Here is a 21,668-nt window from a genome sequence, read left to right as displayed (position 1 = left end):
CGTATCATATCATACATGCATCTCCTTTTCTGTGTGTGTATCCATGTATTCCATCAAGTGACTCCGCGCAGGCGCATGAGCCAAGCATAGGACGTTGTGAGTAGATTCGATGAGCTCCGGCATCCTACAAAGATCCTAGTATGCAGTCTAAACCGAGACTCATGTGGATATTCCGGACAATTCTTCCGTCTGATGACCCTAACCGTGCAAAATATATGCGAGTGATATCTTATGATCCATGTACATACATGTACACCTGCAGGAAAAAAGTGAGGAATCAACGAGTGCAACCAATCAGAACCCTAATGAAAAAGTGAAAATGGAAACGAATAGAAGTAATATGACTACACAATGAGATACAGAATAGATACTACGGCCTCTGAACTATATTTACCACTTTTTATGACTTCCCTTGTTCTTTACTACTGCTGCAATTCTCTTTGGTATGCTGTCAATGATTTTATATACATTTTCCCAATCTAGCCTTTCCCACTCTTCCCTAGCTTGGGCTTCAATAACTTTTATGTTTTCATTAAGAGTAGCCTCTCTTCACTTTCTGGACTTGTCAAAAGGCATGGCTAGGGAATACTCGTGATGCTGTATTGCGGGTGTGGGGATGTCAAGTTAGACGCACTCGTTGTCACGCTACTCATTGTTTCCTCACTTTTTTTCCTGCGGGTGTACATTAAACCCATAAATTGCATATACTTATAATTTCAGTATAAACCTCAGAGTTTCAACTAAGCCCATAGGCTTAATATCTACTACTCAGTATCATCACCTATTCGTAATCTCATGTTAGTCTTTGCCCTCAGGATTGGCATTTCGATGCGCGTGGGATGCAAGGGATCAAAAATGGCAAATTGAAACAGTGGTAAAGCTAGGTAAGCACCCTCCCTCTCTACCAGAACACCCCTTCAGCGGAAGAAGTAAACCTAAGAGGGAAAGTGTTGTCGTTGTAACTGGCCTCTTCACTTCTCGAGTCGGTTTCCCTCACCAAGCCTAAGTATCAATCAAAATATATATACATTTGTTACACTCTACCAGACATGTTAATGCATCAATTTACACATTACCCATACAAATTCGACGAGGAAAGGGCACAAATGATGCATTAACTCGGGATGTTATTTGTAAATGCATCACCTGATGCATTATTTGATGCATTTACTCGGAATCTAATCGGAAGTTAATTGAGAAACGATTTTAAAACGATTAATGAACGACTTATAGGCCCTTATTTTACACATTTGTATCACATACGACTTTGATACTCATTTTATACAATCAATCAACGACATTATAATGTACTTTCCCCATCAATCTTCATCCATCAAGCCTACAATTGATAAGATACCATCCTCATCCATGGAGTAGTAGATAGAGGATTGAGTAGTTGAGAGATTGACTCTAGTTCAAATCCCCAACGTTCACTTTTTGTTTTTATTACCGTTATATATTGGCAGCAGGTAATGCATCAATTGATGCATTAAATGATGCATTAAAAGATTCATTGTTTGATCCATTATTGATGCATTTCCACGCATATTAAAAGTAACACATTTAGAGTACGACTTTCGGACGAGTTTACCCATACAAAAAAAGATGCATTACCCCACCGAAAAAAATATGCATTAAAAGATGCATTTACATGTCTGGTAGAGACAGTAATGGTGTTCCGGCATGCAGAGGGAGAAGGTCTCTCTAATGAGATCAGGTTGATAGAAGCGTTTGTTAATATTTTAATTCTCTTGTGTCAGGTCTTTGAAGAGCCTCGATCGCCGATAATTAGCACCAAGAATTCATAAGTACATTTGCTGTTTTCTTGTCGTTGGTTATCGGCACCAGGCTAGTTCATAGTGTTTCAAGGCCCAATTGCGGGCATTCACGCATCACATAGCTATGAGAAGCTTCCTACCTGGTATTGAGGTTCAGGTTGCGTATTGTGATAGAACTGGTTTTGGTTAGCTGCGATCACATCGTGGCTAATTCTTGGCTCTATCTTGAACCGGTTAGGGCTGATCATTTGTACTATTTATAGAAGCTTCTTTCAACCTCATAGCTTATCCTTACCCAGATATCGCGAGTTCGAAAATAAACTATGTGACTGGTGATCATTGAAGGGTATTTCTAGTCAAAGCTTGCTTTTGTGCATTTGAAACTAGCTATGCGATCTGTATCTATACTGAAAGATCGATTCTTTATGTAAATTCTGAGGGCCGTAAGCAATCGCATATTTGTCCTCGTATTCTTGACGGCCGAAAATAACAACAAAGGGCAATATTCCAGGAAGAAAACTTTATGTATCTAAGTTCGGTAGTAAAATTCAGATCAGTTTCCGCCAATTCGAGGCTTCGTTACCTATGTAGTTGGCCTATATGTTTTGAGATCACCGTCCCACTTTCAGCAGCGGGGAAATCGGGGTAAGCACCGAAAACCGAGTTTATATCAGTGAAATAAGCCCGTCCCTGCGGTAGATCGATTATCGGTACCACCGCTCGACAGGTTCATAAGCCCGAAAACCGAAAGACAGACCAGAGCCGGTTTATTCTCCACGGCAACACTCAAAGTTAAGGATCGGCCGTTAAACCAAGTATAAACTGTAACGTTTTTGACCTGGTACCGTGTTAGACTGGGAATCAGGTCATTGCCATACAAATTTAGTCGTGTTTATCGCCGGGCCTTTTCGCCTCGAAAATTTAAGTCAAGATTTTGGTGCTGTTGCTATACGACACGATCCTAGGTCTGACACGGTACTCGGTCAAAAACGTTACCTCCAAAGTCGAGCTCGAGGTCCTTTCTACTATGGGTACGCCATATGCATATGCAGCAGAGGAATGGTATCAGCCGGGTTAATCCTTGTCTTGATATCTCCGCTCCGAGGGTGGGAACGGTGGTATGTACGTATATGTGTTTCGGAGGTTTGTTTTGTTCCTTAACCTTTACTCCTGTTAGATGCCAGGTAATTCATATCTGTTCCAGTGCCCCGGGATCTGATAGCTGCCCGAAACCCAAAGCGGGATAAGCATTTGTTGTTGCAACACCAAAACTGACATGTTCGATCATTGATCTATTCATGACTGTGCGCCGTTGAGGTAGCAATCTCCCCCCCAATCAAGTGCTGGAATTTTCTCATGCACAATGACTTGCACCAGGTGTTATCAGACATTTCCGAAGAATGCTAAGGTTGGGTTGTATAAGGCTAAAAATAGTACCTCGAGCGGGTTAGGAAAAGTTTATTCGTTACTTAATGTTAGATCGAGATTTGCGGTATGACGGACATGTGTTGTCGCGACTCGCGAAAACAAAAACTATTATGGCCGGTCGAGAACAATAGTAAAAACGGTCTGCCCTTTGTGCTTGATATCTTCCGAAGAAGTGATTATGCTTTGCCGCACGGCTACTAGGGTTGTTTGTAGGCGCACACCGGATAGGTAAGGGGAGTACCGGACGGGGCTATTTCGCTCTCCGAGTTGGTTATTTGATGCCTTTGAACGAGTTAGACATGCAGTACAATGGAGAGGCTATGCAGTAACAACTTCGCGATCGGTGTGAAGGCTAATATGACGATATTCGATATAAGTGTAAATCCTGAATCTACAGAGAAGTTCGTATCGAAACACGTGGAACTGAACTCTCCACAGTTTTTATCCCTCGAATTATCGAATTATCGAAAACCGTAACAGCATGTATGAAAAAATAGAATTGATACCGCGGTTTGGGGGGGGCGGGGGCGATTAGCAGAGCTAGAGGGGCTGGTAGCAACCATTTTTATTACTTGGTTGTCTTGTCTTTTGGGTGGACGACTGAAAGTGCCTACTGTGTTTCTATTACCATCCTGGGGCTGAGCAGGGGAGCATGATTCAAGTGTGTATCATTGGCGGTAAGTAGCGAGTTTCAGCGGCGACGTCAGCGGCACCTGTCTTTCGGTGCGTAATAGTTGAGAATAGGCTTCGTGGGGTCCGAGTGTGTTAGTTATTTGTGTAGAGATAGAAGGCTGTTTCTAGGTTTTCATCCGAATTTCTTTTCAGAGTTTTAGAGCAGCATAGATAGAAGAAGAAGAAGAAGATCGTGATAGGAATTTAAGGATGCCGAATCACGGAGGTGTATGAAGATGGTCCGTGGATTGTCCTCACTACCATGTAGATCCAAACCAGTTGAGAGTATGGATTGGTTGAAATTGTGATAAGCGACCGGATGCGGAGCCGACCAGCCCTGTGAAAATTAGATTGGGCGAGTTTGATGAAGCAGAAAATTGTGACGATGCAGACGCATAAGAAAATGTTTTATAAACCAGGAGAGTAGCGAATAATGAAAAGGTCAGATTATTCGTACGTTGTGGGTAGGTACAACATCGTACACATGTGTGATTTTGGACAACCGTTGAGCGGGTGTCTACAAACCACTGCAGGCATATGTAGAGTAGCAGGCGTTAGTACTCTAGAGTACAGAATGGAGGTTACCGTTGCCTATTCTCTGGCTAGCACCGTGGGGTTTTGCGCGACTAGTAGGATTAGTCGGGGGATACCAACTGCAAGTGGGCGGTTTTCCCCTGTAAGTTCCCCTGAAACTAACCACATGGGTAAGGATGTGGAAGTGCCCGTCCCACAGTCTGCCCTGCACGCGCCATGAATATTGTGAGACCCTCAACGCCCAGAGCTGCAACACGACACAGGGAAGTGCTAAGGGAAACAATAACATCCCCGTCCGAAGAATCCCTTCTTTTTCTCCCATCCTTCGTCCGAAGAGTCCTTCCTTCTCGTCGTCCTCCTAGGTAGTCCGCCTGAGAAGAGTACTCCACCTTCATACCTAGCAGCAATACGTACCAAACTTGCTCTACGGCCTGGTGTGCAGCCACATATCCTCCTCCCTACCCTATCACATCTGTTTTCTGCAATCTATTCCATAATCCAATCTCCCGTAGTCTCCCCACCCTCCTGCTCATAATATTTTCGCAGTTCAATCTTCCCACCTTCTACATACTCTCCGTCCCTCCTCCCCCCTCCTCCTATCATCCAATCCCCACCCCTACCCCTCATACACACCTGCCCACCCCTACGACATATTCATTGTATTGCTTTTTCCCTCTCGAAATTGCAAGCAATAGCTTGCTAGGTGTGCGTGTATCACTATCCATCCCTATCTTAATGGTAGTGTGTGCACTGCTAGTGTAATTATCTTTGGCACATTCCTTTGGTCGACCTCTTGCCTCCACTACCATTCCGAGCAGCCTGTCACCGTCTGGCTGCATCATTACCTTACATTACTCGGGCACTATCCACCCTCATCTCGCGCATACATAGTTGATCTATCTGTGTCAGCACCATTCACTCATATTAATCTTAACCAACCCCCTAGTATTGATACCTAGCAGCATCCCTCACTCCAGACGTCCAATATCTTGCTAGAGTGCCCTCATTTTGCATGCCAACTTGACCTTTTCTTGTGCTTGGAATCCTGCCATCTCGTGTCCCACGATTTAGCACTGAGCTCCAGTACATCCAACATCCAACAACGCGTCTTGTTCTACATTCCTCTCAACATGACGCAAGCCGTCGATACAGCCAGACCCAGTTCCGCAACGTCAATCGAAACTACCACCGCAGAAAGTATTATTACCCCTATGGAGAACCAGAGCCATTTAGAACCCAAGGAACAGGAGAAGGAGTTGGTGGAAGCGAAGGAGGTGGAGAAGGAGGTAGAAGTGGAGGTGAAAAAGGTAGAGGTGAAAAAGGTAGAGGTGAAAAAGGAGCACATTCCAATCTCTAAAACAACTGAGAGTATGGTGACAGTCCGACTTTCCGATCCTGAACTCGTGTCCCTCCCTTCTCCAACTCCGACCTTGAAACTAGTCGACGATAAGGCAGAAACATATTCACTTAATAGCGAGCCAACGTACGCCGCCGAACGAACAGAATCACCATTACCAGAGGAGATGGCATCTAGAAGAACTAGCAAGGACTCGGTGGCATCTCATACTGGCCCGGATTGGGGCTTATTGGAAAGGACAGAGGGTGAACACACCAAAGACGATGCTTCACAAGAGGTTGGACATTCTCTCGTGATTTCGCGCGCCACTGTGCTTTCATCAACAGCTATGAGTGAAGATAATAGTTCTGACCCTGCTCCTACTGTTCAGGGAACTGCTTTCCTTCTTGCAAGGCTCGAGCAAGAAAATAAACGTCTCGAAAAGGATCCTAAAGCCCTACTTATCCATCCTGAGCGCCCTCCTTCATTGGCTCAACTGAAAAGGATGATGGACAAGCCAGACCCAGCAACGCTCAGATACTCGATGCTGCCAGCACCTCCCCCTCTTACTGACCTCGATTTCTATGCGGCGCTAGTTTCCGACTATAAAAGAGCAGCCTTGAAGCTCCCGCATCTTCTTAGTCAGAAAATCCATGGAGGTGTTCCACCACCTCTTCGTGGTGTAGTATGGATTGCTATGTCTGGAGCAAGAGACAGCAACCTGGAAGGCTTGTATGATCAATTGTTGGGTGAAACCTCTCCCTATGAACAGTTGATCGGTAAGGACATAGGTAGGACGGGGCTGGAAATGTTTAAGCAAGAAGGCGGAGAGGGACAGCGAATGTTGGGAAGAGTTTTAAGAGCATTCTCGATTTACGATACGCAGATCGGTTATTGTCAGGGGTTCGTACGGTTCTCCCCGAGGTCGCCACCGGTTTCTAACTATTGCAGTCTTGGGTTTTTGGTCGGTCCTTTGCTCATGCATATGGGAGAGAAAGAGGCGTTCTGTGTCCTGGTTAGGTTTGTGGCATCTAGCTGGGTGCGAATTTAACAAAGACAGCACGCTAAGAGCTTTTAGACTCATGGAGCATTACGATCTTCGCTCTTGCTTCTTACCAAACATGTATGGCCTTCAACTGCGCATGTACCAGTTTACGCAACTCCTTGGAACGCATCTTCCTGAGCTTGCAGCGCATCTCAATTTTCTCGGCATCCAACCAACATATGCTTCGCAATGGTTCCTCTCATTCTTCGCCGTTAGCTGCCCCTTACCAATGCTTTTCCGCATTTACGACGTCATTTTTGCAGAGGGTGCACCAGAAACCATTATGCGTGTTGCATTGTCTCTAATGAGGAGGAACCAAAAACGGTTACTGGCATCGTCCGAATTTGAGGATGTGATGCAGATGCTTCTTGCTAGAGGCCTGTGGGACACTTATAATTGCAACGCAAACGACCTTGTACAGGATTTCGTAGGGTTGACAGGTGTGGTGACAAGAGAGGCATTGACGGAGTTAGAAAAGAAATTTAAGGAGGGAAACCCAGATGATGGCACCGTGAAAGTTGCGCCAAAGCAGCAACAGGTCCCAACCACTGATCTTCAAGCTGCTGCCTCAAGGTTTTTGGGTAGAATTTGGGGCGGTAGTTCGTCTCCTGGGACGGTCAATCTGAGCCCAAGCTCCTTGCAATCATCTCGCCCCGCAAGCACCGTAATGATGAGAAGGACGCCATCCAAACAAAGTTTATCAACTGTTAGCTCTTTTGAAGCTTCCGACAGTAGTATTAGCAGTGCTAGCACTGATGCTACAACACTCTCGCGCTGCTCATCCATCACACAAGATGACCGGAGATTATCGACGAGATCATTCTCCTCACGAAAACAGAATAAGGATGGCGAGTTACATGGGCAGATTGAGGATTTGCTCATGGCTTTGAGTCAACTGCAACGCGAGCATGCAGCAAGAGTAGAGGAGCTTGCGGCAGTCAAAGCCGAACGTGACGAGGACCGACAGCTCACCAAGAGGCTTGTAGAGCTTCTCGGGAATGGCTCTCAGAACGAAGAGGAAAGTGTTGCTGAGATTAGCGATATTTGTGATCACATCACTGAAACCCTAGCAAAAGCTGAGACAGAAGCTGCCTCATCACGAAAACCCCCTACATCAACAGTACAAATCAAGCAGGATCTCGACCATACTCGGGAAAACCTATACCGAGAACAGCTTAGATCCAAGGACTTCTCCAATCGGATAACAGAACAAGATGCCGAGATTACAAGATTGAAGGGTCAGCTCCAGGATGCCAGATCAAAATGGCAAGAGAGCCAGAAAGAGAAGCAGCAGCTCCAGAAACAAATAAGTGATCTGAAGTACCCTCTACCTTCACCAGAGCTCAAATTCGACAGCAATGGCGAACCTCAGAAAGGAGGACTGAGAGAACTTAGGCTTGGACGTTCAAATTCTACTAGATCCCAGCAAACACCTACATACAACAAGCGCACTAGTTCCTTGGGTATGCACCAGCTTCTCTCATCTCAACAGAATAATTCCCCTGCCAATGAGGATACACTTCTCCTCGAGCTCGTCGCGAGTAAAACAGCCGAAGCTGTTGCGAAACAAGAAGCGGAGGAGGCTAAAGCAAAACTTGAGGCATTGAGGAAAGTTCTCGGGGGCGGGTCCAACAGTACCAGGAACGCCGGCGGTGGTAATACGCCATATTCACCCGGTCCCAGATTGGAGAGAGTAAACAGCACTGCAAGCTTTTCATCATATGTGAGCTTTAATTCGAATACTCCACCCACACCCAGTCAACCTAGCAATACCAATAGTGGTGGAGGTGGTTTCTGGGGCGGATGGGGGAAGAAGGCAGCAGTTGATTCACGATGATCCCTCACCTTGGACTGGCAGAAGTCAGCTTTACCTATTTATACTGATCTGATCGGACCTTGGGTGTAATATTATACGAAGAACAAGATGAAAACGCAAGTGGTAGAATGGCGCAAAGCATGAAAGTTGGCTATAAGAACGGAAATGGCTTTGTCTGGGTTGTCTTTTTATGATTTCTTGTCTATTTTGAGTTTAGTATATTGCGCTCCTCACTATTCTCTTTGCTTCATATACCATACTACTGTAGCGGTACTGCTTTTATTGAGAGGGGTTTGTATGTTTTATAGCTGGGAGATATATTTCCTGTTTACTTGGTTTTGTGTTTCTTCGGATACATTGGGTGGGGTTTTTCGCTTTTTTCTCTCTTTTTTCTTTCCTTTTGCTTTTATTTGTCTTTTTTTTTCGGCTGATGAAATTTCTTGTTTATTTGGGGAACAGTTAGTTTTTCGTTTTCTCTTTCCTTTTCCTTCCTTTTCTCCTCTAGGGATTATCCTACGATGCTCGTTTCTTTTTTTCTTTCATGATATCGATGCATTTGATCCCAACAAAAAAAAAAAAAGATATCACAAAACGATTTCGATCGAACCTTTATCTCTCCTCTCGTCTGATCGGTTCAACTTCTTCACTTGTTAATAAAAACTACATAGTTTCCGAGGCTTCTTTTTGCGGATACCTACTTGCGGCGAGAATAAGTTTCCGCCAAATTTGTACGTGAAAATGCGGTTGCAACAAAAAGTGGTGGCGGAAACTTATTCTCGCAGCAAGTATGCGTGTGTTGAATATACAAAATCTTTTCTTGCAAAGTAACAAAACCAGTGGATCATCGATACTCACTCGCCCAGTCGGGCCGAGGCGTACCTACTCTACATTCACTCATGTATGCGTTATCACACCACCTTGCACACTATGCATCTCTAGGGGGTTCAACAGCGTCAACAGCACATGGCAATTTTTGTAGAGTAGTGCTGTTGCAGCAATTGCGATAGCGACTGGGTCTGCTGCATACCCTCTACTCGTAATTTTTTGGCGTTTCCGGACTGGACTGGGTCTGCATGCCACCAAAATATGATTGTTATGCACGATTTTCGCCCATATGCAGACCCAGTTCAGTCCGGAAACGTCAAAAAATTACGAGTAGTGAGAAAAAAAAATCTCTTAACGAGGTGCGCCGTTGCAATTGCCATTGCAGATTTCACCGGGATAACGTTGCTGCTCACCGATATTGCCCCCCCTAGTCAACTATCCGCATCGGTTGCAGGGATGATTAGAGTAGGTGCGCACTCTACTCCAGAGTGGATGCTACATATGCGGAGAAGGAATTTCTAGGCTATGCTGTGATCGCGGGCGGGTAGATGTGGAACGTTGATGTTGGGAGGAGAAAAGAGGGTTGCTAACGGCGTGGTGGGTAAGGGTTGTAATCATGTGGTATCACTCGGAGGAAACTGCAATTTTTTGGATTCAGGAATTTGATTTTTTTGAGACCTAGCTAGATATTCCTGTATGCCACACTTGTTTAGAAAGGGAGAGATACATCGTAAACGACCGATTTTTATAGAGAAACGCCTGAACTCAAAACCATAATGAAAATATAAACGAAATTGAGAAAAAACAATGTCGCACACTTAGTGGTCCAAAGGAGGCACTACAATACCGCTCCTCCTGGTGAAATTTACCCTCAAAGCAGGCTTTCTCCACAGTGTGTAGCACTCGTTGTCACGATCCCAGTCCAAGTCCTTGCTTTTCAACTCCATATCGTAAGTCCACATCATCTTGGCAACGATAGCACGCATCTCAAGGAGTGCCAAATTCCTGCCCAAGCAGACACGCGAGCCAAGCATAAAAGGTTGGCTGGCCTCCTTCTTATCGGTGCAGTTGGGATCGATCCATCTCTCTGGGATAAACTCATACGGCTTGTGGAAGTTCGCTTCTGAGTGCGTAGCGGCCCACGCGGAAACATAGACCTCAGTTCCCTTGGGAACAAAATTTCCGTCAACGGTCTCTCCAGGGCTGATTCTTGGCATGCCAACTGGGACTGGAGGGTAGATTCTAAGGGTTTCATCAATGACCGCGTTAAGGTACTTGAGCTTCTCGGTAGAGATGCCATCGATGTCTTCGTAGTTCTGGAAGGCCTCACGGAGCTCGTTGGTGAGCTTGGCGTATGCGCTGGGGTTCTTGCAGAGGTAATAGGTGAATCCTGAGAGGAAGGTTGCAGTGGTTTCAGAGCCAGCGAGAATGAAGACGTTGGAGTGGGATTGGAGCTCGTCAACTGAGATGCCTTGGGCTTCCTTGGCGGCGAGGATACGTGTGAGGAAATCCTTGCGAGGAGTGTTGTTGTTCATACGCTTAATGATCTTGTCACGACTGTACTGGAAATGGGCCTTCCTTGCCTCGCCGGCACCTGGCGGGGTGATGTACTGCTTGATGTATTTGGTGATTGGAAGTCTCTTGAATACAGTTATCCATGGAAGAAATTTGATACTGGTGAAAATAGAATCAACCCAGAAATGAGGTTCAGCTGTGGAATATGTTAGTATTAAATTTCGCCAATTGGTACTCAGAAAGAATGAACATACCACTCTTCAAACTACCAAAAGGATCCCCAAAAGCCAAATCTCCAATAATATCAAAAGTGATATAATTGTACCACTTTACCATCTCCTCACCCTGTGGCTTATTAGTAGCATGGGTTTGGATTTGCTTGATCAACAAATCGACATATTCATGCACGATATCCTCCTGTTCCATCAGCGCCTTCTGTGAGAATCCGTGACTGAGGAGTTTGCGCATCTGTCCATGTTGAGCGGGGTCCCGGGCAGACACGATGTTGGGGTGGTACTCGTTCTGATAAGTATCAGACTTGAGGAATTGTTGTCTTCCACCAACATGGCCGTAGATATCTTTCCATGAGCTTGCAGAGCAAAATGAGAGCTGGTTGGGGGAGATTCGAACTACGGGGCCATATTTATCGTGGATCTCCTTGTGGGTTTGCGGGGACGTTCCTGAAGTTAGAACACGCATAAGCCATGCCTATGTGATGTAGGATATGGTTAGTTACTTCTTCACATTATAATATAAAATAGGTAGAGTAAAGACAAACATATGATACAGCGGCACGCTTAGGCCCCGGAAACCTTGAAAGAGGATGGAAGTAAATGTTGTAAATGGCGTGACTGACAAAATAAACAATAACCTGATTTTTAAGGTTAATTAGTACATGGTAGTACTTGGGTAAGGTGTAAGGCTAAAATCAAGCTTACCAGCACCCCTGAGATCGTCATTAGATCTATCACGTTAAGATCTGACACATGGTGTGCTCCTGACAACTTCGACAACAGCGCCATTTTGAAAATTTATATCAGCTTGGATGATCTTAGAGAGTTTGATTTTTGAAGTTGTAGGACGAGAATATATGATATGGATTGAATGGTATGAATTGTAGATATCATCGTGGGGGAGGGTACTATATGTATCAAAGGTTCGGAAAATCGGCATGGCTGGAGACAATATATTAGGTATAAACGGCTTTCATCACAGCCGGCGACCATGCAGGATCATTTGGGCTGGTACCCCACACGGTGGGCATCAAACTGCTGGAATGACAAAAACAGGAACTGGCAGACAGCTATGGGCAATCACCATCGTGCCCCTTTCGTGGCACCGGGTCCACCATGTGACGCTAGCACTCGGAGCTCCGTAGCATCGATTACGAAGCATAGTATATCCCAGGGAAGTGCAAGAAACGGACCTATCAACAGCACCTTTTTGTCGAGGCATTGCGTTTAAGGGCAATAAATTTTAATTGGGAATAGTTATCCTGTGGGTGGACAAGCAAGTCCCTCAACTGAGCAGTAACAGTTTGGATTCACGCTAACCCCAAGGTGACGTCCTCTAGTTACCTAAATTAGATAGCACCCGGAAGCTTCGGGTTCCGAGCGGGCCTCCCCCTCGGACCCCGGTCGGCATGTCGATCTCCCTGATGAGGTGTAAAGCGCCGGGCCGTTCTTAGTTTCAAATTTTTGAGATCAACGTCAGGGTGGTGGTGGTGGTGGTGGCACTCGTGCTTGGTGCTTTGGCGCATGGACAAACGTTAATTACCATGTTGAAATTGTTGTTTGAACTCAGAGACATTTCTCATTGGCATCCATCTGCTTATACAACCGCATGTTCAAAAGGTCCTGGACAGGGATTTTAATGGTCTTCGAGAAAGGCCGGAGAATATACTGTATCTGGTCTCTCCACTGCCGACAGCCGAACCTAGCTAGGTATATACCTCCACCAGTTAACGGTTTCCGAATGAGAAACCATGACGGACCAGGAATCCACACAACCCCTTCCTGTAGGCTATGTTGGTTGCTGAGAGTGATTTTCGGAACATGTCATTCCCGTTGTAATAGTTGATTATTAACTATGGTAGAGAGTTCTTGGTACCCGCATTGGGAAGTAAATAATTATTTATTAGGTCCTTGCTGGGGCCGGGGATGACTCCCATGCCGGAAGTTTCAACCTGTGTCACGTCACAATTTTTGTTCTCGCAGACACACACACGCTGGGAAAGCCGTGTTTCCCTTCTTTTTACCTAGGTATCTCGGAGCATTCGGCTGAGCTGCGGGGTCGCTCCCAATAATGCGTGGTAATAGTTCGATATTGTCTCTTTGTGATCAGGAGGCTAAATTTTAAATAAAAAAAATATCGCTCTTGTAATACTGGCTTGTAACTTTATGATTTAGCGGACGTCCACTGTCACACAAGACGTCGAAGTTACCTTTTATGGCGAGTATGAGCGAAGATTAGCGCCAGATAGGGGAATTCCAACGTCCTGTGTGACCATCTGCTGAACTAAATTAGTGGTGTATATGTGAAAATTGAATGGCCTAAAGACCTAAAGAGGGGGACATCCTTGTGGCAATTATGAAGTGATATTGCTTGGGAATCGATGCCCACCTCCAGCTGTGTATAACCGGTCATACGACACATTAAAGGACCGGACGATAGCGAGAGCCACGGAAGTATCGATTGTAGTGGAGACCAATCACACCAGGTATCGCAATAAAAAGTAAGTTTTGAAGTTATATGTTAATTACATGTAGTTTGCAATTGAGAACACTTTTCACAATGCTGTTGCAACGTCAACAAAAGTGCTAGTTTTTAATTACGTATGCATATTGCATGCAATTAATGAATTAAACAAAAAAGATTACGTATGCATATATTTCACAGCTCTTGCCCTCCAGATCCTTCTCAGTGATGGCACGGTTCAGCTGATCATCAGCTCAATCTTCCTAGGCCGCTTAGACTGTATTCATGTGGTTCGAGTCTAGGTATACATATACGTCCTATCAAGTTTATATAAATGCATGTAGTAATATGTATTCCAGGATGACTTATGAAGTAATATTATAGCAAAGAAACTATCGAACATTCCTTCGTAACATCACCTATGAATGTGTGTTGAGACGTCAGAGCCGGATCGCGGAGCTTTCAAAGGAGTAAGCTGGAGGCTGGCTTCGGTTGGGCTATTTGATCTTAGGATCGTCATGCTCAAGCCTTCTCGCCTTGTGCCTATGCCTAACACCAGTTAATTAAATATGAGACGGAATGGGATCCAGCGGTCCATAAACTAGAATGTTGTAGCCGATGGGAACTCTGCTCCAGTTAGAGATGCAGTGTCCAAGCACTTTTTTAATAACACGTCAAGATTTAAATTTACGGAACGAAATCCTTCCATCAACCTCTGCCAATTCAGTGGCTCTGACCGATGATGTATTTACATCTGACTTACCCGGGCTTGGCACCATGAGTAAACAGGAGAAATTAACCACACCGATCCCTTACTTGATGCGAAATTATTGTTTTCATGGAAGGGTGCGCATATCCTTATCTCCCACAACATGCAGGAACTCCGATTCGGCCAGCCTTTGATTTGGTTCCGGGTACTCACGAGGTCGAGGTTTGTGAATTTAAGAACCTAGATCTATTTTTTATATTCACCGCAGGCGTGGCAGACGGGATGTATATGATCCTGCATTGCCTTGCCGGAGTGGCGCCGCCAGCCAGTCTGGTTTGTAATCATACATCTGCACTCGGTCCTCAGCCCTCGGGTTCCAGAGCTCCGAGATTTGTGAAACCTAACCCTCATACTTTTGCCTAGTCTCTTGGGAGTCTTGGGAGAGGTTATAAGTCGAAGTGGCATAGCTCCATAGACTTTATAACTTAACTGAGGGACCGTAAGGGTCGTGTGTTTCTGCATGTTCTCGGTCACGTCGTCGTCATCAAAACCTTAACCTTAAAACTGCTGGGATTCTATTGATTCATGAAATATCACTCGCATATTGTTGAGATTGTCTAGACAGATATTTCTAACCTACCCTCAACAATCACCATGGGGATATCACTCAACTCTTTCTCTGCACTTGCAACCCTCTAACCCTATTCACCACTGCCAACATCTCCAACTCCCTGCACCTCACCAGCTTACCCCCAACCACTGACCCACCCCTCAGCGTATCTAAACCACCCTCATCCAAAGCGCGCTTCAGGTAGCTCGCCCATTGCTCCATCGTATATTTCAGTCCTGACTTGGGCATAAGGTTGAGCAACTCGGCACACGCATTCGTTTGCCCCTCCTCGACCAGCTGATCCAGCCCCGAGAGGTCCACAGCCTCGTCTTCGCGGTCCCGGCGCTGAATACTGCGCATGCCTTGAGCACGGGGTGAGTGTGTGAGACGATGGAAGTCTGGCAAGATCGGAATTCGTTTAGTGACGCTGCCGTAGGTGTCGTCTTGGTCGACGGTGACAGGGAATTGCGCAACAATCTCGCGTGCACGGGGGGTGATGTCATGAGCATGGTAGGACTCCATTCCAATGACAGTATCGGCGATGGTTAGGTCTGATGAGATATTAGTCATCTGCAGTGGGTGTTTCATGGGGGCTATGGAGATAGTTACAATCGCCGCATCCTAAGAAGGGAGATATTAGTACAGACGGAGAAAGGCGTTAGTGGAGCAACCATCTTACCTCCGATAATAATTACAGTCGAAACACCACACTTCTCGAATAATGCTTTTGCCTGCAAAGTTATCAGATAATTAGCAACTATATTGCAGTATCAATATCACTGGAAGACGGACTTTAGAGACAAAAGGCGAGATCGGCTCGGACTTAATCAGCTCCTGCATCCTACGATCCCTCACCAGGAAATTAGTAGCACTCGTATCCTCATCGATCAGCAAAGTAGTCGCGCCTAAATCAATATCAGCCTCCGAAATAGTAAACATGGAAAGCAAGGTCTGAACCAACCAATCTCAACGGCCTCCTGGATATTTGCAGCCATAGAGGTACTCCCTGAAGCATCTGTCGAGGTAAAGCTCGTCGTGGTGGTGTGTGGTCCTGGGAGATTATTGATAAATGGCGATATATCAGTTCCAACGACATTCCGGCCATCTTCGGCGCGGATTTTGAATGCGTTGATGTCGGTGACTACGAGTTCTCTGCCATCGCCAGGTACAACATTATATATTCCAAATTCCTGATATCAAAGGTTAGAGCTCGACGAGGCACTCGAGTTGCGAGTAGGTATATAGTTACCAATGCTTCTAATAGTGTAGTTTTACCATGGAAACCACCGCCAGTAAGAACGGTAACTCCACGAGGAATTCCCATACCCTCGACTGCGATCTTGGCTCCGGCGGGATCTAGAACATCGGTTTCAATTCTCACCTACAGCCATTAACAACCCGCCACTACTCAAGAAGATTTCAGAAAGCAACACACTTTCAAGGACTCTGGTGCTACAAATGGCACCGCTATATCTTTTGACATCGGGTAGGGGCTCGCCCCCGAAACTCTCGGAAGAATTGAGCCATTCCCCACAAAAGCCACCAGATTATGTTTTCCCAACGCTTCTCTGAGCGCTTCCTGGACTTCTATAGACCTTATATGCTCCCCAACTTTCCTGGAGTCAAGGTTCTTCCACAAAAGACCCTTTTGGACCAATGCCGGGATCTGCTTCAATATCAGGTCCTGGGCTGCATCAGCAAGAATAGTCCGTCCCCGTGCAGGCAAATTGAGCGTAAACCGCAGTTCGATGAACGAGTCCTGGATCAGGCAACTGGTGCGCTCAAGGACCTGCTGTGAAGGATAGTTTATACCAAAGTCGCCACCTTTAGGGCCGGACCATCCGCGGCCGCTTTCGCTCACGTCGAGACCGTGGGATGTAATGACTTGTTGCACTTGTCGAGTGATGTAGTCACAGAAGGCTATTTTTCTGTAAGGCGGAGAGTAGGGAAATGAGCATTTTGTGGGCATTTATGGGGAGGCAAGGGGCGCCTTACCTAGTACGGGTATTGAATGTATCTCCCGGGATTCCTGCATCATTTGTAGCGACCTTGACTCGGAAACGGGATGGAGGGGCAAAGCTGTCACTTTGAACTTTATCGATAAAGAGCTGGTAATCGATATTTTCGGTGGCATGAGTGCAGTTGTATGAACCCTCTGCAATATAAAGATTTACATATCAGTAATGCATTGGTTATTGTGTAATATCGCTCGTTTGCCTGGATAAGATATTGGTCTTACCAAGATCTCTATAATTCCCTAGAACCAACCAAATACCGATTAACAAAGTTCCGTAAAATTGGCTATGGGAAAATAATTACCATAAGACTGGTTATGCAGTCCTCTGAGGATATTTTCCAATTGCTGCTGGTGTCTGGGACTTTGAGAAGGTGTAGATTGGGTGCCCTCAGTAGGTGGTCTTCCTCTGCTAAAACCACCACCGCCACCACCTCTACTAAAACCACCACCTCTGCCACCACCTCCACCACCTCTCCCACGATATCCTCCACCTCCGCGACCACCTCCGCCTCTGTATGGATGTCCGCCGTAATCTGTGTTACTCGATAAACCTTAGCAGATACATATTTGCAAATGATTCTGGGCACCTACCAGACATTTCCCTTGTAGTCGTACTGAAATAGCTTGCTTGCAGGAATATTACACGGTTTGTAACGTTGTTTATGGTAGAGTATAATCCTCCAAGCCAATAAATCGAAGAACTACTAGTAGAATATGAGGGAGTTTTACGCGTAATACTTCTCTCCAACAGCTTCAGACCACGTGCACTGGATCGGGCAACTTGTAGTACCGTCATTTTAACCTTTATCTCCTCTTGGACGCGATTGGCAGTTGGCTGGCCATGGTGGTTTTACGAATGATGCGGCTCTAGGCAGTGGGCTAACCGCTTTCGGCGGTTTGCATAAAGTTGTCAATATGATATCGTTTCACAAGCGGGTGTTTTCTTCGAATTCTGGTACAAGAAGTACGTTTTGTAGTAGCAATCGAAATAGAACTAATAGGGTAGAAGAAAGTTATGAATCAATCATCTCTTTCCAAAATTTGTCCAATACAGGCTCCCAATGACTTTTAGGTTGTTTAGACATCGCTCCCTACAAGAAAACATTTCGATACGATATAGTTCACATTAAAGTTTCCAAGTAGTTTATATATTTCATATCATGATGAATTTTTATCACCGCTTGTATGTAGATTTCCGTTGGTACATAGGCAAAAATTTGTATCGGGTTCTAAAAATGTGGCATCATGAGATCTGGTTCAGTTTGAAATGCTTATTCAACCTAAAATTGGATCCCATGTTCTGAGAGAAAGTGGAAAACACCTGTCCCAAGTACGACGGAAAACTAGTCCCTTATGATCGCACACCCCCAACACAGGATAATAGCGAGCACTTGACATTGACAACTTAAGCTGCTGTATCTGGGCATTATCGAGTACTTGATATCTTATTGCAATTGGAGGATAGTCCCCCCTAAAAGAAAATACATGGAAACAAACCACAAAAATCCATCCCAGAGACAAAAAAAGCAAGAAATAGACATGGAAACCAGCTAGAAACCATCACAACCATAAACAGCATCCAGACTTTGGCGGTTTATCCGCCACCTTACCCATTTTTCGCCAAAGATATAAAATAGCAATATAACAACAGGAACCAGAATAAAAGATACGAAAGCTCCTTAAGAATGCATGCAGCAATAACAAGAAAAAAAGATAAAAGACAACCCCTCATGCTCACCAAACTAAAAATATAGAGTTTACAAAATAGTATTTAAATTATTAACCCTGCCCGGGCCAACCTCCATTCCACATGCCCTGGCCCATGTTCTCCTGGAATCCCGGCTGGCCCATGCCTCCGCCCATGCCCGCACTCATGCCGCCCATGCCGCCCATGTTCCCCATGCTCATGTTCATCCCCCCCATCCCCATGTTCATAGCCGGGTTCATAGCCGGGTTCATAGGGCCCATATTCATGCCCGGCATGCCCATATTCATGCCCGGAGCCCCCATGCCCGGAGCCCCCATGCCCGGCACTCCCATCGGTGCTCCCATGCCCGGGACGCCCATCCCCTGCGTCATCCCTTGAGGGACCATCCCTTGTGACCCCATCCCTTGTGGACCCATCCCCATCGCCATACCCGCCATATTTCCCATCATTGCTTGCTGTGGCATCCCCGGGTGCTGCCCCATTGAAGTTACGGGAATCCCATTGCTCATGCCGGTTGACACGATACCGGGGTTCATACCCATACTCGAGGGGATGCCACCTATCTGAGCCTGCATCTGGCGGCCTTGCGCCTGTGCCTGTGCCTGCATCATTGCGGCGTGGCGCTGCTGCTGAAGGTGGGCATAGTTCGGGTTGATGCCCTGCTGGTGTTGTGGCTGTTGTTGGTGCTGCACCATCTGTGACGGATTATGCTGGGCAGGATTCTGCTGCTGTGAGTACTGTACATGCTGCCCTGGCATTCCCGGTATGCCCGCTATATGCTGCATTGGCTGCTGTGGCTGTTGTTGTTGCTGCTGCTGAGGCGGCATCTGGTGCGATATTTGCGCAGGAGGCGTCGGCGACGCGGCGTGTCGAGGCATCTGCGCATGTTGAGGTGTCTGCGGAGGTTGTGGCTTATTGTCTACAGGTACCACCTTTGGCGACGCGTTCTGGCTGCCTCGGCCTCCCTGGGAGTTGGCATTCTGTCGCTGCTGGTCGAGCGGGGGAGGGTTGGTGGGCTTTACACCTGGGTATAGCGCCTGTAGCCGCTTGTATAGGTCTGCCAGAACTGGCATGTCCGGAGGGGGGACGAGAATGTTAGGGGAGGGCGGGACTTGTGAGGCGGGCTTGTGGGATCGGTCGGCGATGGCGGCAAGATAGGCAAGATTGCATTGGAGGCGACGCATACACCTGTGAGTGATATCTCATTAGTTCTTGGGTTCAACTGTGCTTATTAGTTTTCCCCGGGAGAAGGATATATGGCGAGAACAAGGTGCGAAGTCACGAAGGAAGGAAGAATATTTTGCGCGTACTCATAAAACCCCTTGTCATGCCCAGCTCTCTCCTCGCCGGGCTGCGATGGGCTTTTCCCATTGGCCTGGATGGACACCGTTTCCCTTAGAAGCTCTGCATTGATTTCGAGGAGGAGCGTGACACGGCTCTTGTCCAGCTGTAGCTGGTTCTGAGATTCCATTTGTCTGTTGAGCAGCAGCTGCTGTTGATGTACTGCTATTGATGAGGCCGATATTGACGAGGCCGAGGTGGGTGTGGACGGCGATTGTTGCTGCTGAGATGCCTGTTGTGACACTTGCAGTGACGACGAAACTGAAGACTGGCCTAAAGAGAAATCAAAACCATCCCACATGGGAAGGGTGAGCAGTTAGTCTACTATACATATCGGTACATCGACTCCCAGCAAGGAAGAGAGGGCCAAGGAGTGCCCAAAGCATCGCTCCTTTCCTCTCTTCCTCCATCATAATCAATCAATCACATCGGCGACCCGCATACCTTGATACGAAGGATGCTGACCTAGAGCAGCCTGGGACGCCTGGAGCTGCTGCTGGTAGGCGTGGAGTGGATTGTTATCCCTCGCAGCTATTGCCCCTACTCCTGCTCCTACTCCTCCTACAGGGGCAGCCATCATAGGAATAGCGCCGCCGCCGACGCCGCTGTGGTGGCTGGCGGCTGAACTCGAGATGCTGGAGCCGTTAGAGGCTGGTGGCGGCATGATCGCTGTCGAGGACCCATTCATGACAACAGGTGTAGAGCTCAGGTCGCGGTATTGGTGTTTGTGGTGGTTGTGTGTGTGTGTGTCTGTGTGTGTGTGAAACGGGGATAATGCTTTTTCGATTTGAATTTTTCCAGGCGTTGAGGCTGATTTGCAGTGCAGCCAAGTGAACCAGGGATTTGATCTGCCCCCGGATATTTTTGTGGAGTGGAGAGGAGAGCTCGGCGAATTCTTGAGTGAGTGGTCTGGATCCTCGATTGGGAGGAGCTTTCTTTGAACGTGCGGAGGGAATTAATCATAATAATGACATTATTGCCTCCACGATAGCTCCACTGACTACCTAGGACCGTCTCTACCCCTTGGCCGCTTATTGCGTTCTCAACATCGACAGGCACATATCTCCTACTTTGTAAAGATACAGAATAGATAAAGGCACTAGTGACCGTGGTAGTATCGACCGATGCGATGTTCAGCTTCGAATAATGTTTCAACCAAGCAGGCCGAACTTCTCGTTATCATGCTCTCTAGCATCAAATCTGTCCTCCTCGGCCAGGGACTTGGCAATCCTCGGCCAGCGTGTTGAATACAGGCATGCATTGCCGACGGCCCCTCGAGGCCAGAAAGAAATCAACCGGTCTCAAATCAAGGATGGATGTAACAACTCCATTGATCCGGCGAACAATACTTAGCTTACGAGGTTGATATTTGTAGGTATTCGAGTTGCCAAAATTAACCGGACACTGCGTTACAACCAAATTTAGTTGGGAATGTAACTTCAACATCGCCTTGCAACACAACCACAGCTGGAAAAGTCAAGAGGTGTTATATCTGTGATTCTCTATGCTTGTACCATCTCAGGTTTTAATATGGGCTCAATCGCAGGTATTTGAAAGCTTAGTTATTGTGGCCTATTTGGTTTGGGTGGTTGTAGGAGAGCGTCCGGTTAATTTTGGCAACTCGCAATACATGAACT

The 21,668-nt window shown here is 46.4% G+C and overlaps 4 protein-coding genes across 4 annotated transcripts; 1 reads left to right on the top strand and 3 right to left on the bottom strand.

The window, feature by feature from the left end:
- Nucleotides 1–5,542: 5,542 nt before the first annotated feature.
- On the top strand, nt 5,543–8,630 carry H6S33_004321 (uncharacterized protein; the record flags this gene model as incomplete). Its single annotated transcript, XM_044835669.1, has 3 exons — nt 5,543–6,651; nt 6,700–6,768; nt 6,827–8,630. 3 exons carry the CDS (start codon nt 5,543–5,545, stop codon nt 8,628–8,630), a joined length of 2,982 nt encoding a protein of 993 aa, XP_044691059.1.
- A 1,622-nt stretch (nt 8,631–10,252) lies between these two features.
- H6S33_004320 (uncharacterized protein) lies at nt 10,253–11,971 on the bottom strand (the record flags this gene model as incomplete). The annotated part of the gene is made up of 4 exons (XM_044835668.1): nt 10,253–11,145; nt 11,204–11,657; nt 11,728–11,820; nt 11,888–11,971. The coding sequence occupies 4 exons, from the start codon at nt 11,969–11,971 to the stop codon at nt 10,253–10,255; spliced, it is 1,524 nt and encodes a 507-aa protein (XP_044691058.1).
- A 3,051-nt stretch (nt 11,972–15,022) lies between these two features.
- On the bottom strand, nt 15,023–17,580 carry H6S33_004319 (uncharacterized protein; the record flags this gene model as incomplete). The annotated part of the gene is made up of 10 exons (XM_044835666.1): nt 15,023–15,586; nt 15,661–15,696; nt 15,758–15,870; nt 15,927–16,155; nt 16,215–16,346; nt 16,401–16,893; nt 16,961–17,120; nt 17,205–17,222; nt 17,285–17,515; nt 17,574–17,580. 10 exons carry the CDS (start codon nt 17,578–17,580, stop codon nt 15,023–15,025), a joined length of 1,983 nt encoding a protein of 660 aa, XP_044691057.1.
- A 1,181-nt stretch (nt 17,581–18,761) lies between these two features.
- Nucleotides 18,762–20,695, bottom strand: H6S33_004318 (uncharacterized protein; the record flags this gene model as incomplete). The annotated part of the gene is made up of 3 exons (XM_044835665.1): nt 18,762–19,878; nt 20,001–20,304; nt 20,476–20,695. The coding sequence occupies 3 exons, from the start codon at nt 20,693–20,695 to the stop codon at nt 18,762–18,764; spliced, it is 1,641 nt and encodes a 546-aa protein (XP_044691056.1).
- Between the last annotated feature and the right edge of the window lie 973 nt (nt 20,696–21,668).

The sequence above is a fragment of the Morchella sextelata genome, assembly GCF_020137385.1.
Source record: "Morchella sextelata strain SCLS chromosome Unknown scls_17, whole genome shotgun sequence".
NCBI classification, from domain to species: Eukaryota; Fungi; Ascomycota; class Pezizomycetes; order Pezizales; family Morchellaceae; genus Morchella; species Morchella sextelata.
This window is presented reverse-complemented; position numbering and strand designations above follow the sequence as displayed.